The 23,161-nt window shown below is 45.6% G+C and overlaps 1 protein-coding gene across 9 annotated transcripts in view; it reads right to left on the bottom strand.

Annotated features, from left to right (window-relative positions):
• LDB2 (LIM domain binding 2) overlaps positions 1-11,910 on the bottom strand; it is a 224,900-nt gene extending 212,990 nt beyond the window's left edge. For 2 of the 9 annotated variants that reach the window (XM_028743293.2, XM_028743294.2), the window contains exon 1: positions 11,647-11,894. In XM_028743293.2, the coding sequence (XP_028599126.1) occupies positions 11,647-11,781 (135 nt within the window). In that variant the 5' untranslated portion in view covers positions 11,782-11,894. The other 7 variants (XM_077934408.1, XM_077934406.1, XM_028743295.2 and 4 more) reach the window with 6 other exon arrangements.
• Positions 11,911-23,161: the final 11,251 nt, after the last annotated feature.

Raw genomic sequence — 23,161 nt, forward strand, 5'->3', positions numbered from 1 at the left:
CCCTCAGAGTCTTTCCATCCACTAAAGATTTTTGTGTTGATATTTGTCTGTTGTGTGCACGGGTGCAGTTTTGGCTCCCAAAGCTCTGTACGCTCAGGAAGAATCTCACTGGGATTAGCATATATGATCAATAAATTAACCAATTTACTGGACCTAAAAGGGGGAGGGAGAGAAAATATTCTATTCCCTAATCTACTCATTTAATGTCCTCTTGCTACGCTACTTAGCAATTATAAAAATACACTGGGGGGAGGACAAGCAAAAGCCCACTTGCTGGCTTCTGAGGTGCCAAGTATATTCAAGCAAAAACCTAATTCAGAATAATTAGCATACTTGATAGATTTCAATTCTTTCTTCTCACAGAACAGCCACTGATGGATTCCTCCTGTGACTTTATGAATAATCCCCCTCCCTCGCCGCTAGTCCTTGTTTAATCTCTGCATATTTGCCAGTTGCCTGCTGTAAGAATTTTGATACCTTTTATTCGAAATGCAAGTAATGGTTAGCAGAATGTCAAACTTCAGGCTGAAACTGAAATTCCTGTATTGTGGCAGTCCCCAAACTGGTGGCCCTTTGGCTGTTTGGGGTCCAAAACAGCTGGAAAGAAACCGACAGTGAAGGTTGCCGTACTGGGTAAACACACTATAGTGTGTTGGGATAAATTCAGAAGACCAGCAACAACCTTGCAGTAGCAGCCATACAAAACTGAGGGCCCAGCAAAGAGAGAATTTCATGTCACTGTTGAGATTCTTGATTACTGCAAATGGATCTATTTTCATTTCCTACGATGTTGCCTGACAGAGATCAGGGATTTCACAGCAGCATGTTGATAGTCTGAGATTACAGGAAATCTCTCTTCAGTCCTTGGAATCCAATACCTATCAGATTTAGCATGGCTAAGTGGAAGTGGCAAAGGTTTGTGCCAGTCTTCCATCAGGTGTGAGTTGGCAGAAGAATCCTTGGGGCGTTGGTGGTCTTGTAGTAAGGTTAAAGCTTACTAGGAAATGATATATAATTAATTGAAAAAGGTGTTTAAAATAATGTTTGCTTAAAAAAACAACAACCCAGAAGCTTTCCTTTTGGGAATTATAGGAATAGAACTATTCAAACTGTATAGAAATTTACAGTATTCATTTATGTGACTACAGTGGCAAGAATGCTACTTGCCCAAATACTGGAAAGAAGAAGAAGTCCCAGTGAAAGAAGAACGGATACAAAAAGTTTTGGAATATGCAGAAATGATGAAACGTACCGGAAAAATAAGAAATCAAGATAACAAACTTTTTATAAAAGACTGGAGATGGTTTATTGAATATTTACAAATAAACTGTAAACAGATAATAACATTGGCAGGCTTATTGTAACAACCTGCTGTTTTATAAGAGTATATATTTAAAGTAGATGAAAAAATGAGTAAATTAAGTTAATTTGAAATATGCAGAAAATATAAAAAATAAATTTAAGGAACCGCAGAAAGAGGGGGGAGGAAGTCAAGTTTTGAAATGTTAAAATGACTGTAAAGTTATTGAAATGTATAAAACTGAAAATCATAAATAAATTAAGAAATTGGATCCTTGGGGCATCTTTGGGAGACTAAGGAAGGATCAGTGGCTGTGCAGTCTGCTTAAGGGAGTATACTTGTGCTGTTTATACATCTCTACCAGGGGCAAAAAAATAGAAATAAATGATAAGATCCCAACATGCTATCTTCCAAAGAAACACGAAAACATATAATACTTCACAATGTGAAATGAGAGGATTTAAAGAAACCTATAGCATTGTTATCAATGCAAGACAAACTCTGTTAAGCAAAAAAAATTTCTGCCTTTTGCCTGCGCACTTTTCTTTCTTTCTTTCTCTCTCTCTCTCTCTCTCTCTCTCTCTCTCTCTCTCTCTCTCTCTCTCTTATATTGGCCTTCATCCGCAGACCTCAGGGCAGTTCACAACGTAACTCTTATTGAATCATTCATAACAGTGTCCATCCACTGTGTAGAATCACTACAACTGGGCCAAACATAGGGGGAATAACCACATAATCCACATGTGGCTATCTTACCACTAGCAAGTACATTTTTTGCTCTGGTGAGAGCACTAAATAAATAAACTTGTCTTAGATTTTAACACTTGCTGGATCCAGGGATTAGAGAGGTTTGGGACCCACAAAATCATAACAATATTGTGTATCTGGAGCTGCACTCAGAACTAGAATCCTCCACCTGTAGAGGATCCATTCTCTCCATTCCGTGTTATACTATATATTTTTGCCATATGTATATAGTCAGGGTAAAACACTTATTACGTGAACAAATAGGTGATTGTGTTACCACATTCAATCCAACAAACACAGCAGCAACGAATGAGCACTCTAGAGAAAATATTACACTTTTCTATGTAACAATATGCTATTCCAGCCTTAACACTGCCATACATGAAGATGCCTTGGTTTCACAATGACGGAATCAGAACACAGAATAAATCTGTAGAATAAAGGCAAACATAAACTTGGGGAACTTTTCATCTTAAAAACTAAGCCGTAGCAGCTCTTTTAAAAAAAAATACTAATACTGCTATCACAGTTGAATTGTAATTTTAATTCATAAATTCCTTGCAATTCTGTAACATGTTCTAGCTGCTAAATTAGCAAATGACGCCATTAAGTAAAAGCATTGGATGTTCTCACAGTCTGCTGTGACCCATCCTGGGATCTTTGGATGAAAGCTGTATACAAATTTAATTCATTGATTAATTATACTAATAATAACCCCCCTGTTCTGCTCTGTGGTGAGGCTACCTTCTGCGACATTCAGTCTGAATACTAACAGAGAGCAAAGCTCTGCTGTTGCTTCAGCAACAGTCAGACTTAGACCAAAGACTCAAACTACATTGGTAAAGAAAAAGCACTTTACACTGGTACCTCGGGTTAAGTACTTAATTCGTTCTGGAGGTCCGTACTTAACCTGAAACTGTTCTTAACCTGAAGCACCACTTTAGCTAATGGGGCCTCCTGCTGCTGCCGCACCGCCAGAGCACGATTTCTGTTCTCATCCTGAAGCAAAGTTCTTAACCCGAGGTAATATTTCTGGGTTAGCGGAGTCTGTAACCTGAAGTGTATGTAGCCTGAAGCGTATGTAACCTGAGGTACTACTGTATAGGCGTTGTAACACTGTGACACCAGGTGGCGCTGGGGAGTCCCGTCTTTCGCCAACGTGATTTCCCTTAATGAAGTTTAGGATGTGTTTTCCTGAAACGCTTTACTGATGGGTCTAGATCCAGCCCAATCCCGATATAAGAGCAGCAGTTGTGTTCCGACTGCAAGCTCTGCCTTCACTTACAGGGGCCCCAGCACACCACTTCAAAACTCGCCACACTGAAGCTTCTGAAATGGGTTCTTCTGAGTCCTAGGGTAGCAGTGCTCACACTATGGAGTGTATTCTGACAACAATAAAAATTATTTTTACACAGGCAAGCAGGTTGTGTGCACAAACTGATCACACACATTTGCTGCGCAAAAAGAAACCCAACTGTGTGGACTAACTTCTAAAGCCTTGGAAGAAAAGATCTGAGAAATCCCATCCCTAGAATCCGCCTAGCGTTCGTACAATGAGGGATAAGCCTAGGCAATTCAAAGATTGTGTGCTTTATCTTATACAAGGTACTACTGTCAGGAAAGGCAAATTCAAAGGGGAGGCAAGTTCAAAAAGTTGCAGAAATGCAAACATACTGCAATGAAACGTACTGGAATTGGAAAGGCAAGTGTGGTGTTATTACTGTTAGCTTCTGAATTACTCCAGAAACAAGCATGATTAGAATGTAGAGGTAAAAAAGAAAACCCAGATTCCACTACCTTTCAGTCTATATAACATACTTAGACCGCTACGATTCATTTTTTTTTAAAAAAATCTCTGAATGTGTTAGGAAAGAATTTACGAACATTTCAAATTGCTCATTTTCAGTTTGGAGAGAAATCTGATTCTTGTTAGAGTGGCCCAACTGAGATAAATAAACTCCCATTGATTAAACGTATAAAATACGGTAATGTTGAAAATACAAGTACAGAATTGCTAGGGAGGAAAGTCCTACAATCCTGAGCAAAATAAACAAAACAATGCCACTGCCTTGACCAAATTAAGAATGTTTAGTTCACCACAAGCTTATTACTGCAGATTAGAGGGTGAAAGAGGAGAGCGCAAAATATGGTCTGAAGCTCAACATCAAAAAAACGAAGATCATGACCACTGGTCCCATCACCTCCTGGCAAATAGAAGGGGAAGAAATGGAGGAAGTGAGAGATTTTACTTTCTTGGGTTCCATGATCACTGCAGATGGTGATAGCAGTCACGAAATCAAAAGACGCCTGCTTCTTGGGAGAAAAGCAATGACATACCTAGACAGCTTCTTAAAAAGCAGAGACATCACCTTGCCAACAAAGGTCCGGAGAGTTAAAGCTATGCTTTTCCCAGTAGTGATGTATGGAAGTGAGAGCTGGACCATAAAGAAGGCTGATCGCCGAAGAATTGATGCTTTTGAATTATGGTGCTGGAGGAGACTCTTGAGAGTCCCATGGACTGCAAGAAGATCAAACCTATCCATTCTTAAGGAAATCAGCCCTGAGTGCTGACTGGAAGGACAGATCCTGAAGCTGAGGCTCCAATACTTTGGCCACCTCATGAGAAGAGAAGACTCCCTGGAAAAGACCCTGATGTTGGGAAAGATGGAGGGCACAAGGAGAAGGGGACGACAGAGGATGAGATGACTGGACAGTGTTCTTGAAGCTACCAGCATGAGTTTGACCAAACTGCGGGAGGCAGTGGAAGACAGAAGTGCCTGGCGTGCTCTGGTCCATGGGGTCACGAAGAGTCGGACACGACTAAACGACTAAACAACAACAAATCCTATTGGAAAGACAGGTGTAAAAGATGCTGACCAAACAATGAGAAAGAAGAAAATATGGACTGCCAAGATCACACACACCTCCAACCCAGTCAGATTTTTCATGAGCAACAGCAAACTGGTCAGCCCTTCAAATGGGGACAAAGGGCAGGACCAATGGCATGGCTCAGTATAAGGGAGATTCCTAAATTAAAGCACTTGTGGGGGGGGGGGGTTAGTTCAGGGGAAACGTTACTAATGGGTTTATAAAATTTGGAACAGTGGATAGCGAAAGATTTCCCCTCTAACCCAAACTTAACTATAGCAGGAGGAAACGCGTGAGCCTGTCTAGCATTTAGCAGCTCATCTGGTAACTGCTGACATGCAAGTGAAGAGGAGGACTCCTGTACCAGGTCAGTAGAAGCATTTATGTTTTTATCAGTGGCTACAGCCTGTGTTTCCATGTGACTGCTGGGGAGAGAAGGTTCTCTTCCTTCCAGTGTGGAAATGCAAGCTAGCAGGCTTTTAAGCAGCCTAGTAAAACAACTGCAGGCTGGCAGTTCTTGCGAGCTTATTCACAATACAAGAAGAATGAATCTTAGGCATGCAAGGCCATACTTTTGCTTTACATCCAATTGTCCATTGGTCTGATCCACCAGAGTCTTCCTGTGCTTGCATAGTCTTAAGATGTGAGTGTACCATTCCAAAAATCAGCCCTTCTCTCTCTCTCTCTCTCTCTCTCTCTCTCTCTCTCTCTCTCTCTCTGTGTCTCTCTTTCTCTCTCTCTCTCTCTCTCACACACACACCCCTGGATTGGAGAATTAACATTCTCATTTGTTGATCTATGCTAGCCATTTATTTGCTATTCTTCCGTATGGAATAATTCTTGATATACCGTATTTTTCCGTGTATATGACTCGGTTTCCCCCCCTAAAAAATAATGTCAAAATTTAGGGGGCGTCTTATACATGGGGCCATCTCCCCCCATTTTCTTACATCTAAGTCCCCCAAAATAGGGGGCATCTTATACATGGGGGTATCTTATAGACGGAAAAATACGGTAACTTGAACATAAAATCTAATGACAACAAACCGACCTGAAAGCAAAACGGTGGACTGAAGCCAGAGGATGCTGTTTTTATGCCAGATCAGACCATCTAGGCCAGTGTTGTGGCAGCAGATCTCCAATATTTCAGATGGGATTACTCCCAGCCTTACTTTGAGATGCAAGAGACTAAACCCTGGATTTTTCGAATGCAAAGCATGCGGTCTACCACTGAACCATGCCCTTTCCCCACAGGCTTGTCACATTCAGTGCCAAATGAGCAACCCTGAGGAGAGCATTCCACAGATGTGGTGCTATCACATAGAAGATGCTCTCCTGGTTGCTACCCACCTCCCTCCAGATGGCAAAGATGCCTAGAGGAGAGCTGCAAAGATCGCATTAGTGCACAAGTGGTCCCATAATTGGTAGCAAGTTCGGCATTTCGTCTATCAAGGTCCAACGTCCTGTTAGTACAACCTGCAAGTCTCCTGTGAAGCCTGGATAGCAGACCTTTGTAAACCTCGGAAGTACCTTGGAAGTCGAACGGAATCTGTTCCACAGGTCCAAACATTCGGGAACCAAGGCACGGCTTCTGATTGGCTGCAGGAAGCTCCTACAGCCAACCAGAAGCCCCGGAAGCCCCGTTGGTTGTTCGGGTTCCAAAGAACATTCACAAACCAGAACACTCACTTCCGGGTTTGTCGCCAAAACGTTCGAGTCACAAGGCGTTCGTCAACCAAGGTACGACTGTATAGGTAAAATATTTATTCTTCTTCAATTTATATTAAATACAGGCAAGTCCCAACTCACATGCATTTGAGTCATGCACAACTGTGCACTCGTGAGCCGTTTTCAGTGCCGAAAGGGGTCAGGGTTGCAACGGGCTGACACGCACAGTAGTTGGGAACAGAGTGTCTACATAAACAGGGATTCCTCTGTACCAGGGTAGGCAACCTAAGGCCTGTGGGCCGGATGTTGCCCAATCGCCTTCTCAATCTGGCCCGCGGACAGTCCAGGAATCAGCGTGTTTTTCTGAGTAGAATGTGTGCTTTTATTTAAAATGCATCTCTGGGTTATCTGTGGGGCATAGGAATTCATTCATTCCCCCCCCCCCCCCAAAAAAAATGTAGTCTGGCCCACCACATGGCCTGAGGGACGGTGGACCGGCCCATGGCTGAAAAAGGTTGCTGACCCCTGCTACAGTATACCTGAAACATATGTGCATTTAACTTGCGCACATTCAGTTTTATGTGCTTGTTATAAAAAATAAAAAATAAGGAGGCAGAAATGGGGCTGGTGTCTGGGGGGGGGGAGAGAATTTGCCAGTCCCACCCACCACTGCACCCAATGTGTTTTGACTATACACGATTTGGGCTTTAGGCATGATTCCCAGAACATAACTCTCGCACACGTTGTGGGCTTACTGCAATGTCAATGTCCAAATTATTTAGCTAAATGAATCACAAATATTAAAAACATAAATACTTCATTTGCTGTATTCCACCCCCAGGGGAAAAAAATACCCACCAAAAAAAAACCCCTAAATGTAAAACATGGGGGGGGGGGGGGTGTAAACTTTATCTCCTTTGTAAGTCCTTTGGCTGAAGCCAGTCCTGTTGATTCCAGCTGACCTTATTTTCAGGTGTTTTGTCAAACTTTGTAGAACAGGTTCCCAGAATTCTACGCTCAACGTTACAAATGGTAAGTCTTAGTGCTACAAAACACACTTTGGTGTGGAGGAATCCTTGATGACAATGAAGAGCAGAGGCACTACTTGTCTGGGGTCAAGGCATGAATAAATGGGCCCTCGTGAACTTTCCCTGCTTCTGCCACAAGAGTGCCATACTTAGCTAAAACAGATCGCTAAAACTTCTTTCTTAATCACAATTCTTTACTTCTATACAGTGCTCAAAGCCATCTTTTTTCTTTGTAACAAACCTATAAAGCTCAGTTGGTTAGCTCACTTGAGTGTGGTGCTGGTAACGCCAAGGTTGAAGGTTTGACAGCTGCATATTCCTACATTGCAGGGGGTGGACTAGTTGATCCTCAGGGTCCCTTCCAACTCAATGGTTCTATGATTCTAATGACATCAGTTATTATCCACATGTAGCAGTGGAGCGGGTGGGATGGGAACATCAAGGCTGAGAGAATAACGGCCTGCTAAAGATCATCTTGTAAGTACTTAGCAGAGACAGGCTTCAACCTGGGGATTCTCCAGTTCCACACCTTAGGCATAAAGCTACACCAGCTCTTGACCCTGCAGTTAATATTTTGGAATTGCTTATCACCATGACAAACTGTTGCAGAAGCTCTTCACATTTTTCATTTTTATGAGTATACGTTTTAAGAGCATATACCGCATTTCCCCGTGCATAAGACTAGGTTTTTCCCCTAAAAAATAATGTCAAAAATTAGGGGGCATCTTATACATACACGGGTCTATCTCCCCCCATTTTCTTAAATCGGAGTCCCCAAAAATAGGGGGCGTCTTATACATGGGGGCGTCTTATAGACGGAAAAATACGGTCGTGTGAGTAGATAAATGTAAATATAAATATTCTTAGATATACACCTAAGTAACATTCCAAACAGAATGTGTTATTTTCCAGAACTGAAATTGGCTACAGCTCACTCCTGAGTGACTATTCTGTGGCAAACCTGGGTTTGTTGCCCCTATCAAGAGAAGATATCATGATCTGAATGTACGTCCTATAGAGCGAAAAATACGGTATATGGCAGTCCAGAAGTCAGGAACAGGGTACATACCATGAGTGAATAAGTTTATGACCATTGTTTAGCACATCAGTTAGGTGGCAAGCCATGTTGGCACACACTTTAAGGAAAAGTATTAAGTATCATAGGCCAGATTTCGTTCCACGTTATTTGCCAGTAAAGCAAAAAGACACAGGGGTTCAGAAAGCTTTGTTTCCAGAAGTATGCATGCTAGCCTTTGCTATTTGATATTTGATAAAGACACTTTATCATTATTTAGCATAAAAACCAGCATAAAAACCAGGGTGGAGGCTGAATTTCAGCCAGGGCTCTGTCAGTTGCTGAAATGACTTGTCTTTCAAAAGGGGCTCATAGATTTCTGAGAAATTCACCAAAGTTAAATCCCGGGGGAGAATTCCCATTATAAAATGAATGCGCAGGTACTCATTTTTAGAAGACAAACATTTTTCTTGCCATACAAAATACAATGAGTTCTCTAACCGAATTTACTGCTGGCATCAGATCAGATACTGATAAAAACTCCTGTGTTTTATTTACAAGGCACTGTATCCTGAATTCTTTAGCATGGAAGAAACCGCTGTTGCGTGTATCTTAAAGAGTCACTACTAGATGCAAAATTTAAATGACTCGCCAGAATGTTTTCATTGCATCCACACATTTAAAATAGGATTGCAATATGAAGTTGCTCCAACAGAACAGATGTGAGTCCACTTCTGTTGGGCAGTATCTCCTAGGTTCTTCAGTTTAACCAATCTGATCTTGAATATACATTTATTGGGGGGCAGGGAATGTCATATCGGGTTTTTTCTTTGTTTCTTTATAGTTGCATGCACATGGGAACGGATGTAGTGGTAAACCTCAGATCCCACAAAGAAGAAGGGCAAAGTTTAAGAAGTCTGTGAAAGTCAGAATAAACTATCATAAATACAAAGTAGCACACCTGTGCACACAGCTAACAAATTAAGCCAGCCACTGTCTTAGTTTGAATCAATTCTCATGAATCAACTTACAGGGAGATGTCTTCCTACAAGTCCTATTAAACAACAACAACTACAATAACAACATTCACCCAGCATAAGAAAAGGTAGGTCTACTCAAACAAACTTGCTACAATCATGGAAAACTGCAGCAGCCAAAATTGATTTTAATTTCCACAAATCACAAACTATAGTTTAAAAACTCAAGAGGTGGAACAGAAAGTCTGCTACCCTGTGCGTAACACCCCAGAGAAATTTCAAAACTACTTTTGCTCCCCTTGAAATTTGTCAGAGGGACTGCCCCGAAATCACATCAGAATTTAACTTCAGGAAAAATTGAGAGGCAATTCATAAAAATTCAAGGAACACTGACAAACAACATCCTAAAGCAAGTCACCTTCTTAAAGCATTCATTCTTGCAAGCTTCCAGCAACCCAATAACTATTAACTAGACTGCAAGAGCAACAACCAGAGTCAAAACGGAAAACACAACCTCAGTTTAAAACATAAAGGGTAGGAGTGGGGTGATCCAAACAGTAATGTTATTAGTGGTTGGAACTCAATTGCTGCCTACCAATTCACCAATCATAAAGCAGGTTACATCTTGTTACCTGGATCCCATACATTCAGACTATAGCTGCAGTGAACAATTAAGAAGTATGCTTCTTTTACAACAACCTTGGGATCCCTTGAAAAGTTATGCTATTATAACCACCAGCCGAACTCACAAAATACGCCAAAATTATTCGGTAACATTGTCGACGTTTTCACTTCCAAAAGTCTGAGTTCTCTGAAGTGTTCTGTTCCCCAGCTGAGCCCATTCAAAGAAACCACTTGAGGAAAACAAAAAAGTAGCTGTGCATAGTTGAAGGCACACAGGGAAGAAATGAAGCCCTCTTGCTAGATTTATCACCCCACACATTCTTCATGTAAGAACACCCCGAAATTATGACTTCGTTGAATCATTTGATTAAGAGAAGCAGCTTTAGCTCTAGATGAAAGACAAACCTAATGTTTCTATTCTTCTTTTCAGTGAAGAGATTCTCTGCTCAGCTACGCATCACTCAAGTCAAACACACATACAGGCGCACACACACTCATGTTGTGGTACAAAACCAGCAGATTCTACATTACAAAGCAAGACAAACACTGGATGCAGCTTCTGTTATATCCTTTGTGGGGTTAAATGCCGGACTGTTTATTCCTCCCGTTAACAGAATAACAGAAACCTCATTCATTGATACATACCCTCCAACATTTCTCCAATGAAAACAGGGATGTCCCATTCCCTAGTGATAATTTTGCTATTTGTACCCCACGCATCTTACTGGGTTGCCCCAGCCACTCTGGGCGGCTTCCAACACATATAAACACATTTCTTTAAAAAATCTTCCCTGTACAGGATTTCCTTCAGATGGCTCCATACCCTCCAACATTTCTCCAGTAAAAACAGGGACATCCTAAGGAAAAGCAGGACATTCCTGGATCAAATCAGAAACCAGGACGGCTTCTCTAAATCCCTGGAAAATAGAGACACATGGAAGGGTCTGTGTGTATCTGCAATAAGTTTGTCCAACTCCAGCCCTCTTTTCTGCCTTCGTAGGCTCAGTGCTGATAACCAGGGTGGGAAGAAGTATACAGGTAACATCCACCGCCGCCGAAACGTGGTTGGTTTGTTTTTTAAACACGCGCGCACGGCACACACACACACGTTCCTTCAATGCACGCGACACCTCGAGAACGCTGCGATTGCAAATGCCAAAAAAAAAGAGAGGTCAGGTTACCTGGCCCCAACCTGCGCGCTTGCACAAAAGGGGCATTTGAAAGCCAGCCGTCTCGTGCATTTCCCCCCACCGTGCAGCCTGCGCCTTTTTTTGCAAAGAGTTGCGCCGCCTAGGAGCAGGGCGACGGAGCCGGCGGTGGCCCCTTCCAGTGCCCGGGAGGCGCCGCCGCTGCCCCTGGGGCGGAGAGCGGCGCGCCGAGTTCCCCAGCCGGAGGAGGAAGGGGAAGAAGGGGACTCACCTCGGTGCGAGTCTGCAGCCTCTTGTTCATCTCGTAGATCCGGTACTCGGGCTGCACCATGTACGGCGTGTGCCTCCGGTAGAAGGGGCCGAAGGGCGAGGAATAGAAGGGGTCGTGCGGCGCCGCGCTCGACATCTTGGCCGCCGCTCGCCGGCGAGGCTCAGGGCGCGCGGGAGGCGGCGGCAGCAGCAGCCGACAGCCGCGCCGAGCACATGGGCTGCGCGGGGCGGGCGGCTGCTGCTGCTGCTGCTGCTGCTCCCCGCGCGGGGAGGGAGCGCGAGCGAGGCCGGCGGGCGGGGAGGGGAAGGCGGGCAGCCCGGCGAGGCTGGGCGGCGGGGAGCGAGGCTGGCGCGAGGCTGGCGGGGAGCTTGTTTTTCAAGGCGCCGTCAAGGGGTCATTTCCTGTCCGCCTCCTGCGAAAACAACGCGGGGTTTGGCCGCCCCCTCTCTCTTTTTCTCCTCAGGGTGACACAAAAGGAGGTTTCCTGTGAGGAACTGGGCTGGGTGGGGGGCGACAGGGTCGGCGCCACCCAGCCAAGTCGCCAACAACACCACACACACACACGGTACAATCGCAACCCCAGCCAGAAACGTGCCTCGAGAGACGCATCCTGCCCCTTCAAAGTTTGTTGGCTTGTTTCCCCATTTGCCTGCCCAGGCGCAGTCCCTCAGGGAGGCAGGAGGCAAACACAGGACGGCATCTTCTGCCGGATTAAAATGGCCACAACTTTGTCCAATTTCGCATGTAGGAAACCTGGGCGTGTAGACAGGAATTGGACACTGCACAACGTGCATTTGCACAGCCTGGCCCCCTTTAGCCCCACAGTCAGTGGCGTAGCGTGGGTTGTCAGCACCCGGGGCAAGGCAAGCAATTTGCGCCCCCTAGCCAGTGGATTTGCGCCCCCTAACCCCCAGGACGTGGGTGGCGCTGTGGGTTAAAGCCTCAGCGACTAGGACTTGCCGATCGAAAGGTCGGCGGTTCGAATCCCCGCGGCGGGGTGCGCTCCCGTCGCTCAGTCCCAGCGCCTGCCAACCTAGCAGTTCGAAAGCACCCCCGGGTGCAAGTAGATAAATAGGGACCGCTTACCAGCGGGAAGGTAAACAGCGTTTCCGTGTGCGGCTCTGGCTCGCCAGATGCAGCTTGTCACGCTGGCCACGTGACCCGGAAGTGTCTGCGGTCAGCGCTGGCCCCCGGCCTATAGATAGTGAGATGAGCGCACAACCCTAGAGTCTGTCAAGACTGGCCCATACGGGCAGTGGTACCTTTACCTTTACCTTTTTAACCCTAACCCCCAGATGTTGCGGCTGGTGCGGCCGGCCCCCCCTGCACCCCCACGCTACGCCACTGCCCACAGCTGAGGGGAGGACTGTGACCCACAGCTGTGCACTTGTGGCCAGAGACTCCCCTCCAGTGGCGTAGCATGGTCAGGTGGTACCCGGTGCAGAAAATTTCTTGTCACGCACCCCCCCCCCCATTGAAATCCAGTTGGACTCCCAAGGGACTGTGATCTACTATACCTTGGGTTGAATGCGCTTAGGGTTGAGCGCGTTTGAGTTGCGCTCCGCGGCAACTCGGAAGTAACGGAGCGCGTTACTTCCATGTTTCGCCGCATGCGCAGATGCTCAAAATGACCTCACGCGCATGTGCAGAAGCGGTGAAAAGTGACGCGCACGTGCGCAGACGTGCCATCACTAGTTACGAAGGAGCTCCGGAATGGATCCCGTTTGTATCCAGAGGTAAAAGGTAAAGGTACCCCTGCCCGTACGGGCCAGTCGTGTCCGACTCTAGGGTTGTGCGCCCATCTCACTTAAGAGGCCGGGGGCCAGCGCTGTCCGGAGACACTTCCGGGTCACATGGCCAGCACCAGTGCTGCACACGGAAACGCCGTTTACCTTCCCGCTATAAAGCGGTACCTATTTATCTACTTGCATTTTGACGTGCTTTCGAACTGCTAGTTGGGCAGGAGCTGGGACCGAAAGACGGGAGCTCACCCCGCCGCGGGGATTCGAACCGCCGACCATATGATCGGCAAGTCCTAGGCACTGAGGTTTTACCCACAGCGCCACCTGCGTCCCTAATATCCTGATACCCTGTATCCAGAGGTACCACTGTATGAAAATACTGGCTGTGATTGTCATTGCTGTTGAGCTTTTGGGGTAGGCAAGAGGTGGGCAGGCGGCGCGCCGAATATCACCCCCCTAGGTGATGACACCCGGGGTGTGTTGCACCCACTTTGCTCCGTCCCTGCTCCCCTCAAGACCCCTTTTATGGGGAACCTGATATCGAGAAGGGATGACTCGCCACATCAACCCCTCGCTGAATATAGGGCTAAAGGATTCCACCCAAGACCTAAAACCGCCAAAGTTGTGACAATTGCTATGGGGAGGGGGAAACATGCGGAGCAAGGGAAATCCCTTCCCTGCTCCGAAAGACAGCAACCATCGCCCAGGAACCTAGAAAGGGAAAGGTGAGCCTAAAAGAAAAGATTCAAGTACAGGGAGGGCTCGCTGCTAGATTTCAGTGCAAGTCCCCTTTTATTCTTTAGGAGTGGACTGGAGTGAAGACTGCTCACTTCCGGTCCACTCCCTTTGCCCTGCCCCCCAGGCCACCACAGGTAAAGGTAAAGGTACACCTGACCATTAGGTCCAGTCGTGACCGACTCTGGGGAGCCACTGTGGAAAAGGCCAGTTCTCTTGTTGCCACCCTCTGGACATGTTGTTTTGTGACTGACCCTGGAGCTCCTAATAATCTGCACACACCCTGTCAAATCCTGTCAAACTCTGCCCCGACCATGACTCTCTTCCACTTGCCTATCCTGACTCCAACCCCTCCTCGCCAACCCCTGATTTTAACTTCATTTCCTCAGCCAAGGGATCTCAACCTTTCTCCTGAGGATCCTTATACATTGTTATAAGTGGGGAGGAGAGAACTCTTTGACATGTGCCCCCCAAAAAACTTTCAGTAAATTACGGTATTTCAGGTTGGGTATAGATTGATTATATGTCCATCCCCTCGTTCTGTTGTTCTCCAGCCAGCCATCATTGCCTACTCACCTGTCCAAGGAACAGGCAATAAGTGAATGAGCAGATGACAACCAATGTTCTTTCTCCCTTGTCCACACTTGCTTGCTTCCTCTATCACTGAAGGAAAAAGCTGGATGAGCAAACAGCTGGTGATGCCAAGCAGCAATAACTTGCAGTATGATGACCATGCAGTGGGAGGGTCCTTGTGCAAGTGCCCAGCAATGCCCCACAGTGCCCTTAATCCAGTTCTCAACCTGTGGGTCCCCAGATGTTGTTGGACTACAACTCCCAACATCCCTGACCACTGGTCATGCTGGCTAGGAATGATGGCAGTTGTAGTCCAACAACATCTGGGGACCCACAGGTTGAGAAACACTGCCCTAAGTTGAAATCTCAGCTCTTCCTGCTTGCACCAAGTTCTACTTCTCAATTACATAGAATCATAGAGTTGGAATAGACCACAAGGGCCATCGAGTCCAACCCCCTGCCAAGCAGGAAACACCATCAGAGCACTCCTGACATATGGTTGTCAAGCCTCTGCTTAAAGACCTCCAAAGAAGGAGACTCCACCACACTCCTTGGCAGCAAATTCCACTGTCGAACAGCTCTTACTGTCAGGAAGTTCTTCCTAATGTTTAGGTGGAATCTTCTTTCTTGTAGTTTGGATCCATTGCTCCATGTCCGCTTTTCTGGAGCAGCAGAAAACAACCTTTCTCCCTCCTCTATATGACATCCTTTTATATATTTGAACATGGCTATCATATCACCTCTTAACCTCCTCTTCTCCAGGCTAAACATGCCCAGCTCCCTTAGCCGTTCCTCATAAGGCATCGTTTCCAGGCCTTTGACCATTTTGGTTGCCCTCCTCTGGCCACGTTCCAGTTTGTCAGTGTCCTTCTTGAACTGTGGTGCCCAGAACTGGACACAGTACTCCAGGTGAGGTCTGACCAGAGCAGAATACAGTGGCACTATTACTTCCCTAATACAAAATTGCATGAAAGAAGAAAGTTGGGGAATGCTGGAGAATATGGCATTCTGAGTCCTATTCTGAGAAATTCCTTGCATATAAACCCTGGTGTCTCTAAACAAAGCAAGAACTCAGCTAGCAAACACAGCGGCATGGCAACTAGAAGTAAAAGGATCCCGTATCTGCAAAGAGCCAAGGTAGTGCTGTTCGCTATCCATTTCTGAATATACGTAGTTCTAGATTCTGGTAAGTAGCCCTGTTGGTCTGATGTAGTATATAATATCCAGTAGCACCTTAGAGACCAACTAGGTTTGTTCTTGGTATGAGCACACGAAAGCTCATACCAAGAACAAACTTAGTTGGTCTCTAAGGTGCTACTGGACTTTTCACAATTTTTTAAAAATATATTTAACATAATGTCCAGATTGGCCACAAATAACAGAACACAGGCTATGCAGGCCTATTCCTGATCAGTTAATTAGTACTGGTCATGTACTGGTCTGTTTTAGCACTGTGCAATTTTTGAATATATTGACCAAAATCCTTATAGTTAAGAAGAAAATTAGTATTAGATTCTAGATTTTGTATTTTGTGCTAGCTAATTGAACAAAATAAACCATCATAGCAGATATTAATCTAATATCAATTAATGAGCCTACCTAAACATCTTTCTCAGCCTGGTATCTGAGGCTGACAGTGTGGGTGCCATGAATGTTTCCCTGGGGAGAGCATTCATTCATTCATTCATTCATTATTAAATTTCTATACCACCCTTCATCCAAAGATCACAGGGCGGTTCGCAACGTAACAATATAAAATGAGAATACAAAAAACAACCTGAAAAACATATTGTTTTTGCTTTAATTATGCTTACGCACCAACAAGATACACAAAAGGAAATAGACATCCCCAAAGGGCCTAATTTTTTTTCATTGTTTCTGGTTTCTTCCTCGCACGGTAAGGGTGAGTCAGCAGTCAGCCTTTTGTCCCCGCCATTTTCACCTCTCTTCAATCCGTTCTCCCTCCTTCCCCGTTGTCCTGGTCCCGTGGGTTACCCAAGAGGCGAGGTCCAAGTCCGGTCCGTAGCCAAAGGTGCAACGTGGAGGCAGTCCGTAGTAGCTGAAGCTGGGTGCAGGGCAGGGAGTCAGGTGAAGTCAGGAACAGGCTTGCAAGGAGGGAGCCAGGGTGGGTCAGGAGCTCAGGCAGGAAAGCAGGACAGGGTTCAGGCAGGAACTAGCAACCAACAATGTTGCTCCCGCAACTTGGGGCTGGGGCTGGCCGGCTTTTATCTGCCCCGAGGCATAGGGCGGCCCCGATCCTCTGGTGACTTGCCTCTTCTGGTCTGGAGGCGAGCACTCCTCCTGTGGGAACTTAGTTCCCTCTGCCTCTCTGCCCTGAGCCTCTGCAACTCAGGAGAGGCTGGAGGGTTACCTCGATCTCATCGCCCTCGTTCTTCCCTTACTCCCTTTTAACTCTTCCAAAGTAGAGCACCTTCGCTTGACCCGTCATGCCGGCAGCTCATTCGAGATCTTCTATAATTATGTCCTCTTCTTCAGGTGCTGGCCTAATACGGGCCTGGTGTCGGGCTATTGCCTTCTCGAGCTCTGGAAAGCTCTTGAAGAGCTTTGTCACAACTGGTGCCAGAGGAGGCTGCTCCTTAGGCTGGAGCGGGGCCACTTTATTGCTTTTTTTGAGCTGCATTGCGCTTCTCAGTCTCCTGAGCCACTCTGTTCCGTGAAGGACAAGTCTGCTGAACTTTCCTTCTTCCTGAAGGTCTGGAACTGACCGCATGGTTTCTCTCTTACCGCACCTACACACTTCTCTCCGCCTCTCCTCACAAACCCACAATGGACACCTGTCGTTGGTGGCTTTTAAGGGAGAAGCAGGAGATGTCACAAAGGAGGGCAGGCCCATTGTTACCATGGCAACCCACCCACCTTGACCCTGCCCCCCCATGTTTCTTCAGAACTTTGAAGCACCTGCTGTTCCGTCTGCAGGTGAATCTTCTCTTTTGGAGCTCATATTTCTATATTGGATCATTCTTCATTCAGCCCCATTTCCGAAATGTCCTGTCTAATCCTGTGCTATGGACACCCCTAGACTTGGGAGTCTTCTCGTGCATTTCAAGGGCTCTGTGGTTTAACCCACAGTGCCACCCTACCCCATCAGATATCCGCATGCAAAATAATGGAATGAATCAAAAAATTCTATTGTACATAAAAGTTCTATAGGAATTTTGTATCATTTGCCCAGCTTTCATGGGGCAAACTGGCTGGTTTAAAAACAGTTTTGGGCAGGAACCCAGGCCGCAAACCCTGTCCACCATCTGACCTGGTGAGCGGATGTGATCTTCTCTAGCCCCCCAGGATTTGTGCGTGTGTGTTTAGGCAGCCAGAGCAGCAGATTAAGAGTAGTGACAGTTGCAAAGGGGGTTCATCCGTGGCTCAGATCCTGGTGGAAATATGAATTTGGTAAATATCCTTCAAAGCTGAAGAAGAAGAATGTAAACCGCTTGTTGAGAGAAATCAGCAAAGTAGGGGCTGGATTACGTAGGAGAGCCTGTGGAATGAAGCCTGGATATCCTCCAAGGAATCTTATTGGTATATGTGGCGTTTGCCTCCTAGCATGGGTCAAGGAAAGGGTTAAAATGGGTGTGATGTGATTGGCCAGTGAGAATGCAAGGGGGGATTAAAAGATAGAGTGGGAGGTTTTGAAAAAGTCCGTTGAGGTTTGGGAGTTGAGGTTTGTCAGTTGGGAGTTGAGGCTTGGGTGTTGGAGAAAGGAAGAGGGTGGAATAGGCAGTGGGTTGGTCGAGTTGTATTGTGAGAGAGTGAGAGGAATTGTTAGGTTGAGTCAGATAGATAGTTGGAACAATCAGTTTGGAGTTGTTAGGAACTAAGATTAGGAAACTGACACGAGAAAAAGAAACTGTATCCATACGCTTGTTCCTGCATTTAAAAATAAACTTGATTATTTGTTTATGTTAACAACTGTCTGGACTCCGTGTGTCCCCGTGAGAAACGGGGTGGTGGCAGCGAAGAAAGCAACCGCAGTGGTGGCACAGGGTCAATAGACCGTGAAACATCTGGGGGCCCTGTGTGATCGCCACAGTATAATAACCAGCAGGGTTAAAACAGAAACAAAACAAAACAAAACAAAACACCCAAATAGACAGAACTTTTGAGCACAAGTCCCCACCCCACGCCCACCCCAAGTCTGGCTTATGTTATTGAAGGAGGTGAGGACAGGTGACCCCACCTAGGCCCGAAGTCACCCCCCTCCCAACCAGGCCTCAAAACTGTCCAAAATTCCTTTTGTCTTCTAAAAATCCAAAACAGCTTTTCTCTGCTCTTCTCTGCTTTTCTCACAAGATGCATAGGAAAAATGTTATTCTTTTATCAGTACGAGAAGGCTTCATAAAGCTAATGAATAGGCTCTGTCATTACCAAGAATACTCAAGCCTGAGAAACGAGTCTTATCTCATTCAGTTGCAACATCTTTGAGCACTCTGAAACCCCTTGGCTTCTCACCCCCCCCCCTTTCCTGGGAAGAGTCCCAAGACAGGAGCTTTCTGTTCATGCTCAGAGGAACTCATGGGGCAGGACTCCTGAGGGAGGAGAAAGGGGAGGGAACTGGAACGGGAATATATACTCTGTGCAAATGACTGTGAACTCGTGCTTGTTTGTGAACTATCACACTTGCTCCTTCTAGCAGTTCATGGATGGTAGAAATAAAGCTTTTTCTCTGAAACTATTCCTTGAGTGTCTGTTGACTCCCATTTTCCCTTTCCCGGGCACAATATTTTTCCCCACCCAAGGGCAAAGCCTCATAAGGCTACATTATGATAACAAAGCTGGAATGATCAAAAGGCTTAGGGGGTGTACACATTAGCAGCTTAAAATGCAGCAATGTTGTTGCATTTCAAGTCGTGTTTGCACAATGGAATATATGTCAGAGTAGGGATAGGAATGTATTCACTTTTTAAAAAATGCTTTATTATTCATACTTGCATCTGTACATCAAAGACATATCTTCCTTATTTTACATAAGTCAGTTTTGTCAAAATGAAAATCCAACAAAAGAATAAAAGTCCTCCTACAATATATTTAGTACATAAGTTTGACTTCCTGTCCTTTCCCAATTTTTCCACTCTAATAAACCTATTGCCTCAATATATTACTCATGGAATAATAATTTTCATACATATAGTCACCTTAAGTGCATGGCCCCCACCCCGGAATTCCTCTTCATGAACCTGCCATCTGCACATGTGCAATGTCTGTCTCAAATGTACACACCATTCTCAAGTATGAAGTGAAACCAGATCAGAGCTGGTTTGAGAAAACCTCCCACCAAGCAGCGGTATTTGTCAAGAAACCACACAGGATAGACGTAGGCATGAGCATAGACGGGGGGTGGGGGTGGCAGGGGGCAGTTCCCCCCACAAGTCAAGCAAATCAATAAAAATACTTAACTAAAAGTAGAAATTGTAGAAGATTTTTGACAGATTTTTTTGAGCATTTGGGGTCGAAAGAAAGTTACTGCATTTTTCCGTGTATAAGACTAGGTTTCCCCCCTGAAAAATAATGCCCAAAATTAGGGGGTGTCTTACACACAGATAGTGCCGAGGATGGATTTTCTTGAATCTGAGTCCCCCAAAATAGGAGGTGTCTTATACATGGGGGCGTCTTATAGATGGAAAAAAACAGTAATTTAAAACAACTGTTGTTGAGACATTTCATTCCAAATCTGCTAGACAGAGCCAGACAGAGGACAATGGCTGATGGGTGAACTGCCCCCCCCCCCCAGCATAGATCCTGGCTACTCCCAAGGGCATTAATTATGCCTAACATCATGTGTATGTTGCTTCAAAATTAGCAGTGGGAGCACAATGGATATGAAATAAGTGCTAATGTGTGCACTTCAGCCCCCAAAGTTGATGGGCATTGCCATTCCAATGGTGCGCACCTGCTGTAGTTGCTACCACACTCCTCCAGTGGTCCCCACCTCTCACCTTCCTCCTTGACTGAAGAAGATGTTGACTCCTTGACAACATCTCTTGATGCCGTTGACATTTCCTGCAAAAGGAAAAAGTGAGCCCCTTTAGTTTTGGACCACCAGTACAGTGGTACCTCGGGTTACATATGCTTCAGGTTACACACGCTTCAGGTTACAGACTCCACTAACCCAGAAATATTACATCAGGTTAAGAACTTTGCTTCAGGATGAGAACAGAAATCGGGCTCCGGCGGCGCAGCAGCAGCGGGAGCCCCCATTAGCTAAAGTGGTGCTTCAGGTTAAGAACAGTTTCAGGTTAAGAACAGACCTCCGGAACGAATTAAGTACTTAACCTGAGGTACCAATGTATTCTGGAATATAGCATGGACTGCATTCTCAAATCAGATCATGTGTAAAACTGCACTGCAGATTTAGTCTAAATGTTCAAAACAACATCTATTAAAGTATAGACTTATTTGGTAGGTATTTTCCTCCAAATACTTGTCATGAAGGACACAGCTGGCAGTCAACATATAGAGCTGATGGCCATTTCTCTCTCTCTCCCTCTCTCTCTCTTCAATAGCAACTACTCACTCACAGTTGCATTACATTAATGCGCAAATAGAAGTTCAGGAGTTGCTAAGGGAAAATAAAAAAACCCCAGTGAAATTGCAGGAAATCTGATTCAGCTGTGTTGTGTGGGAAGTAGCAATGTGGTATTCTATAGCTGAATGACATAGGGCTTACTCACACAAGCTAGATAAAGCAGGCCACTATGTTTCAGGTCTTAATTTGAACTTAAGCGCAACTCACAAACATATTCAATAGTCCTAGGGTTCTGCCTGAAAAGATTTAATGCCATTTGCATTGATATTGCATCCTAAAGAAAACCAGTTTCCCATAACTCCAGCAGCACATTGCTGTTCTTAAGAAATGTGCCAAAATAGGAAAAGGACTCTTACCCACATCACCCAGGGGAATTTCTGTACTGCAGTGCACTAGCAGAACTTGTCATGGTAGTAGTTTAAATGGTAGTTGGAAACAAAGCAAACTGTGAGCGCATGAAAAAGAGAGGTCTAGTGAGAGGTCTAGTGAGCACCAGCAGAGAAGAGAGCACAGGAAAACCTATGGCAGCAGCCATTTCAAAATCAGTACAGTCATACCTCGGGTTACAGACACTTCAGGTTGCGCATTTTCGGGTTGCGCACCGCGCTAAACCCAGAGGTACCAGAACGGGTTACTTCCAGGTTTCGGCGCTCACGCATGCGCAGAAGCACTAAATCGTGCTTTGGGCATGCGCAGAAGCACAGAAGCACGACCTGTCCATGCACAGACGCGGCACTGCGGGTTGCAAACGCTGCAGGTTGCAAACGTGTCTCCCGCACGGATCACGTTCGCAACCTGAGCGTCCACTTTATTTATGGTAGCATTTGCAAGGCATTGAGCAAAGCTGTTTGTTCAAACTTTCAGTCACCTGTAGCATTATTTTATAAGATATTTCAGAAGCAGTTGTTTCTGCTACTGGCTAAATACACTGCACTGGCCTACAGCAGGTACCTGCAACACAGGTAGAAGGGCCCAGAGATGAAAACAAGTGGCAGATCCACTCCGTGGATATTTAAACATCAAACATTTAAAGCCCATGACTGTAGTTAGCTAAGGAAGCTGGGAATTGTGGTGCTGTGAGGGGGAACTGAATTTCCCAGGATTCTTCCAGGGAAGTCGTGTGCTTTCAATGTGCCTCGAATGCGCTTTAGATTAACAAGTCTCACGGAAGCAGGGGAAGGAGCAAAGCAATCCTTTTATGTTAGGTTTGTAGGTCATTTTCATAGCTAGGGCATCAGGGGCATGACAAGGGCATGACAGAAGCAAGTGGGGGTGGAGAGATGGGGAGCAATTTATAGGGTTTGTTGCCGCCTGCAAGGCAGGAACTAGGCGGGGTGGGGGTGGGGAAGGGATGGTTCTAAGCAGTCAGAGACAGAGGAGGGGGCGCAGGACATGTTGAATCCTTGCCACCCCCTTCCCTGCTGCCTCCTAGAACAACAGAGGGGCTTAAAGAGGGGCATTGTCCCACAGTTACATCAACTGCTCCTCCAGCCACAAACCCAGAAAAGCTAATGCCAGATACATAAACACTAGAAACTTGTGTGCATGTGTATCCAGTGCAGTTTAGGAGCTGCTGTAAGTCCGTGCTTAAGGAATTAACTATCAGCCATTCGTCTTTCTTGGCTGGGTGTGCGCAGGGCACAGAGGAACAAAGAAGGAAACAGCTTCAGCCATTAATCGTTTTAGGGACCTGCCACTGTTCAGTTCCGAAATACAGTGGTACCTTGGTTTAAGAACAGCTTAGTTTATGAACAACTTGGATTAAGAATGCTGCAAGCCTGGAAGTAGGTGTTTTGGTTTGTGAACTTTGTCTTGGAATAAGAACATGTCTCGCTTCCTGTTGAGTGTGTTCCATTTGTAAATTGAGTCCTCCACTACTATGGGAAAGCACGCCTTGGCTTAAGAATGCTTTGGTTTAAGA

This window comes from Podarcis muralis, chromosome 9 (genome assembly GCF_964188315.1).
Source record: "Podarcis muralis chromosome 9, rPodMur119.hap1.1, whole genome shotgun sequence".
Classification (NCBI taxonomy): Eukaryota; Metazoa; Chordata; class Lepidosauria; order Squamata; family Lacertidae; genus Podarcis; species Podarcis muralis.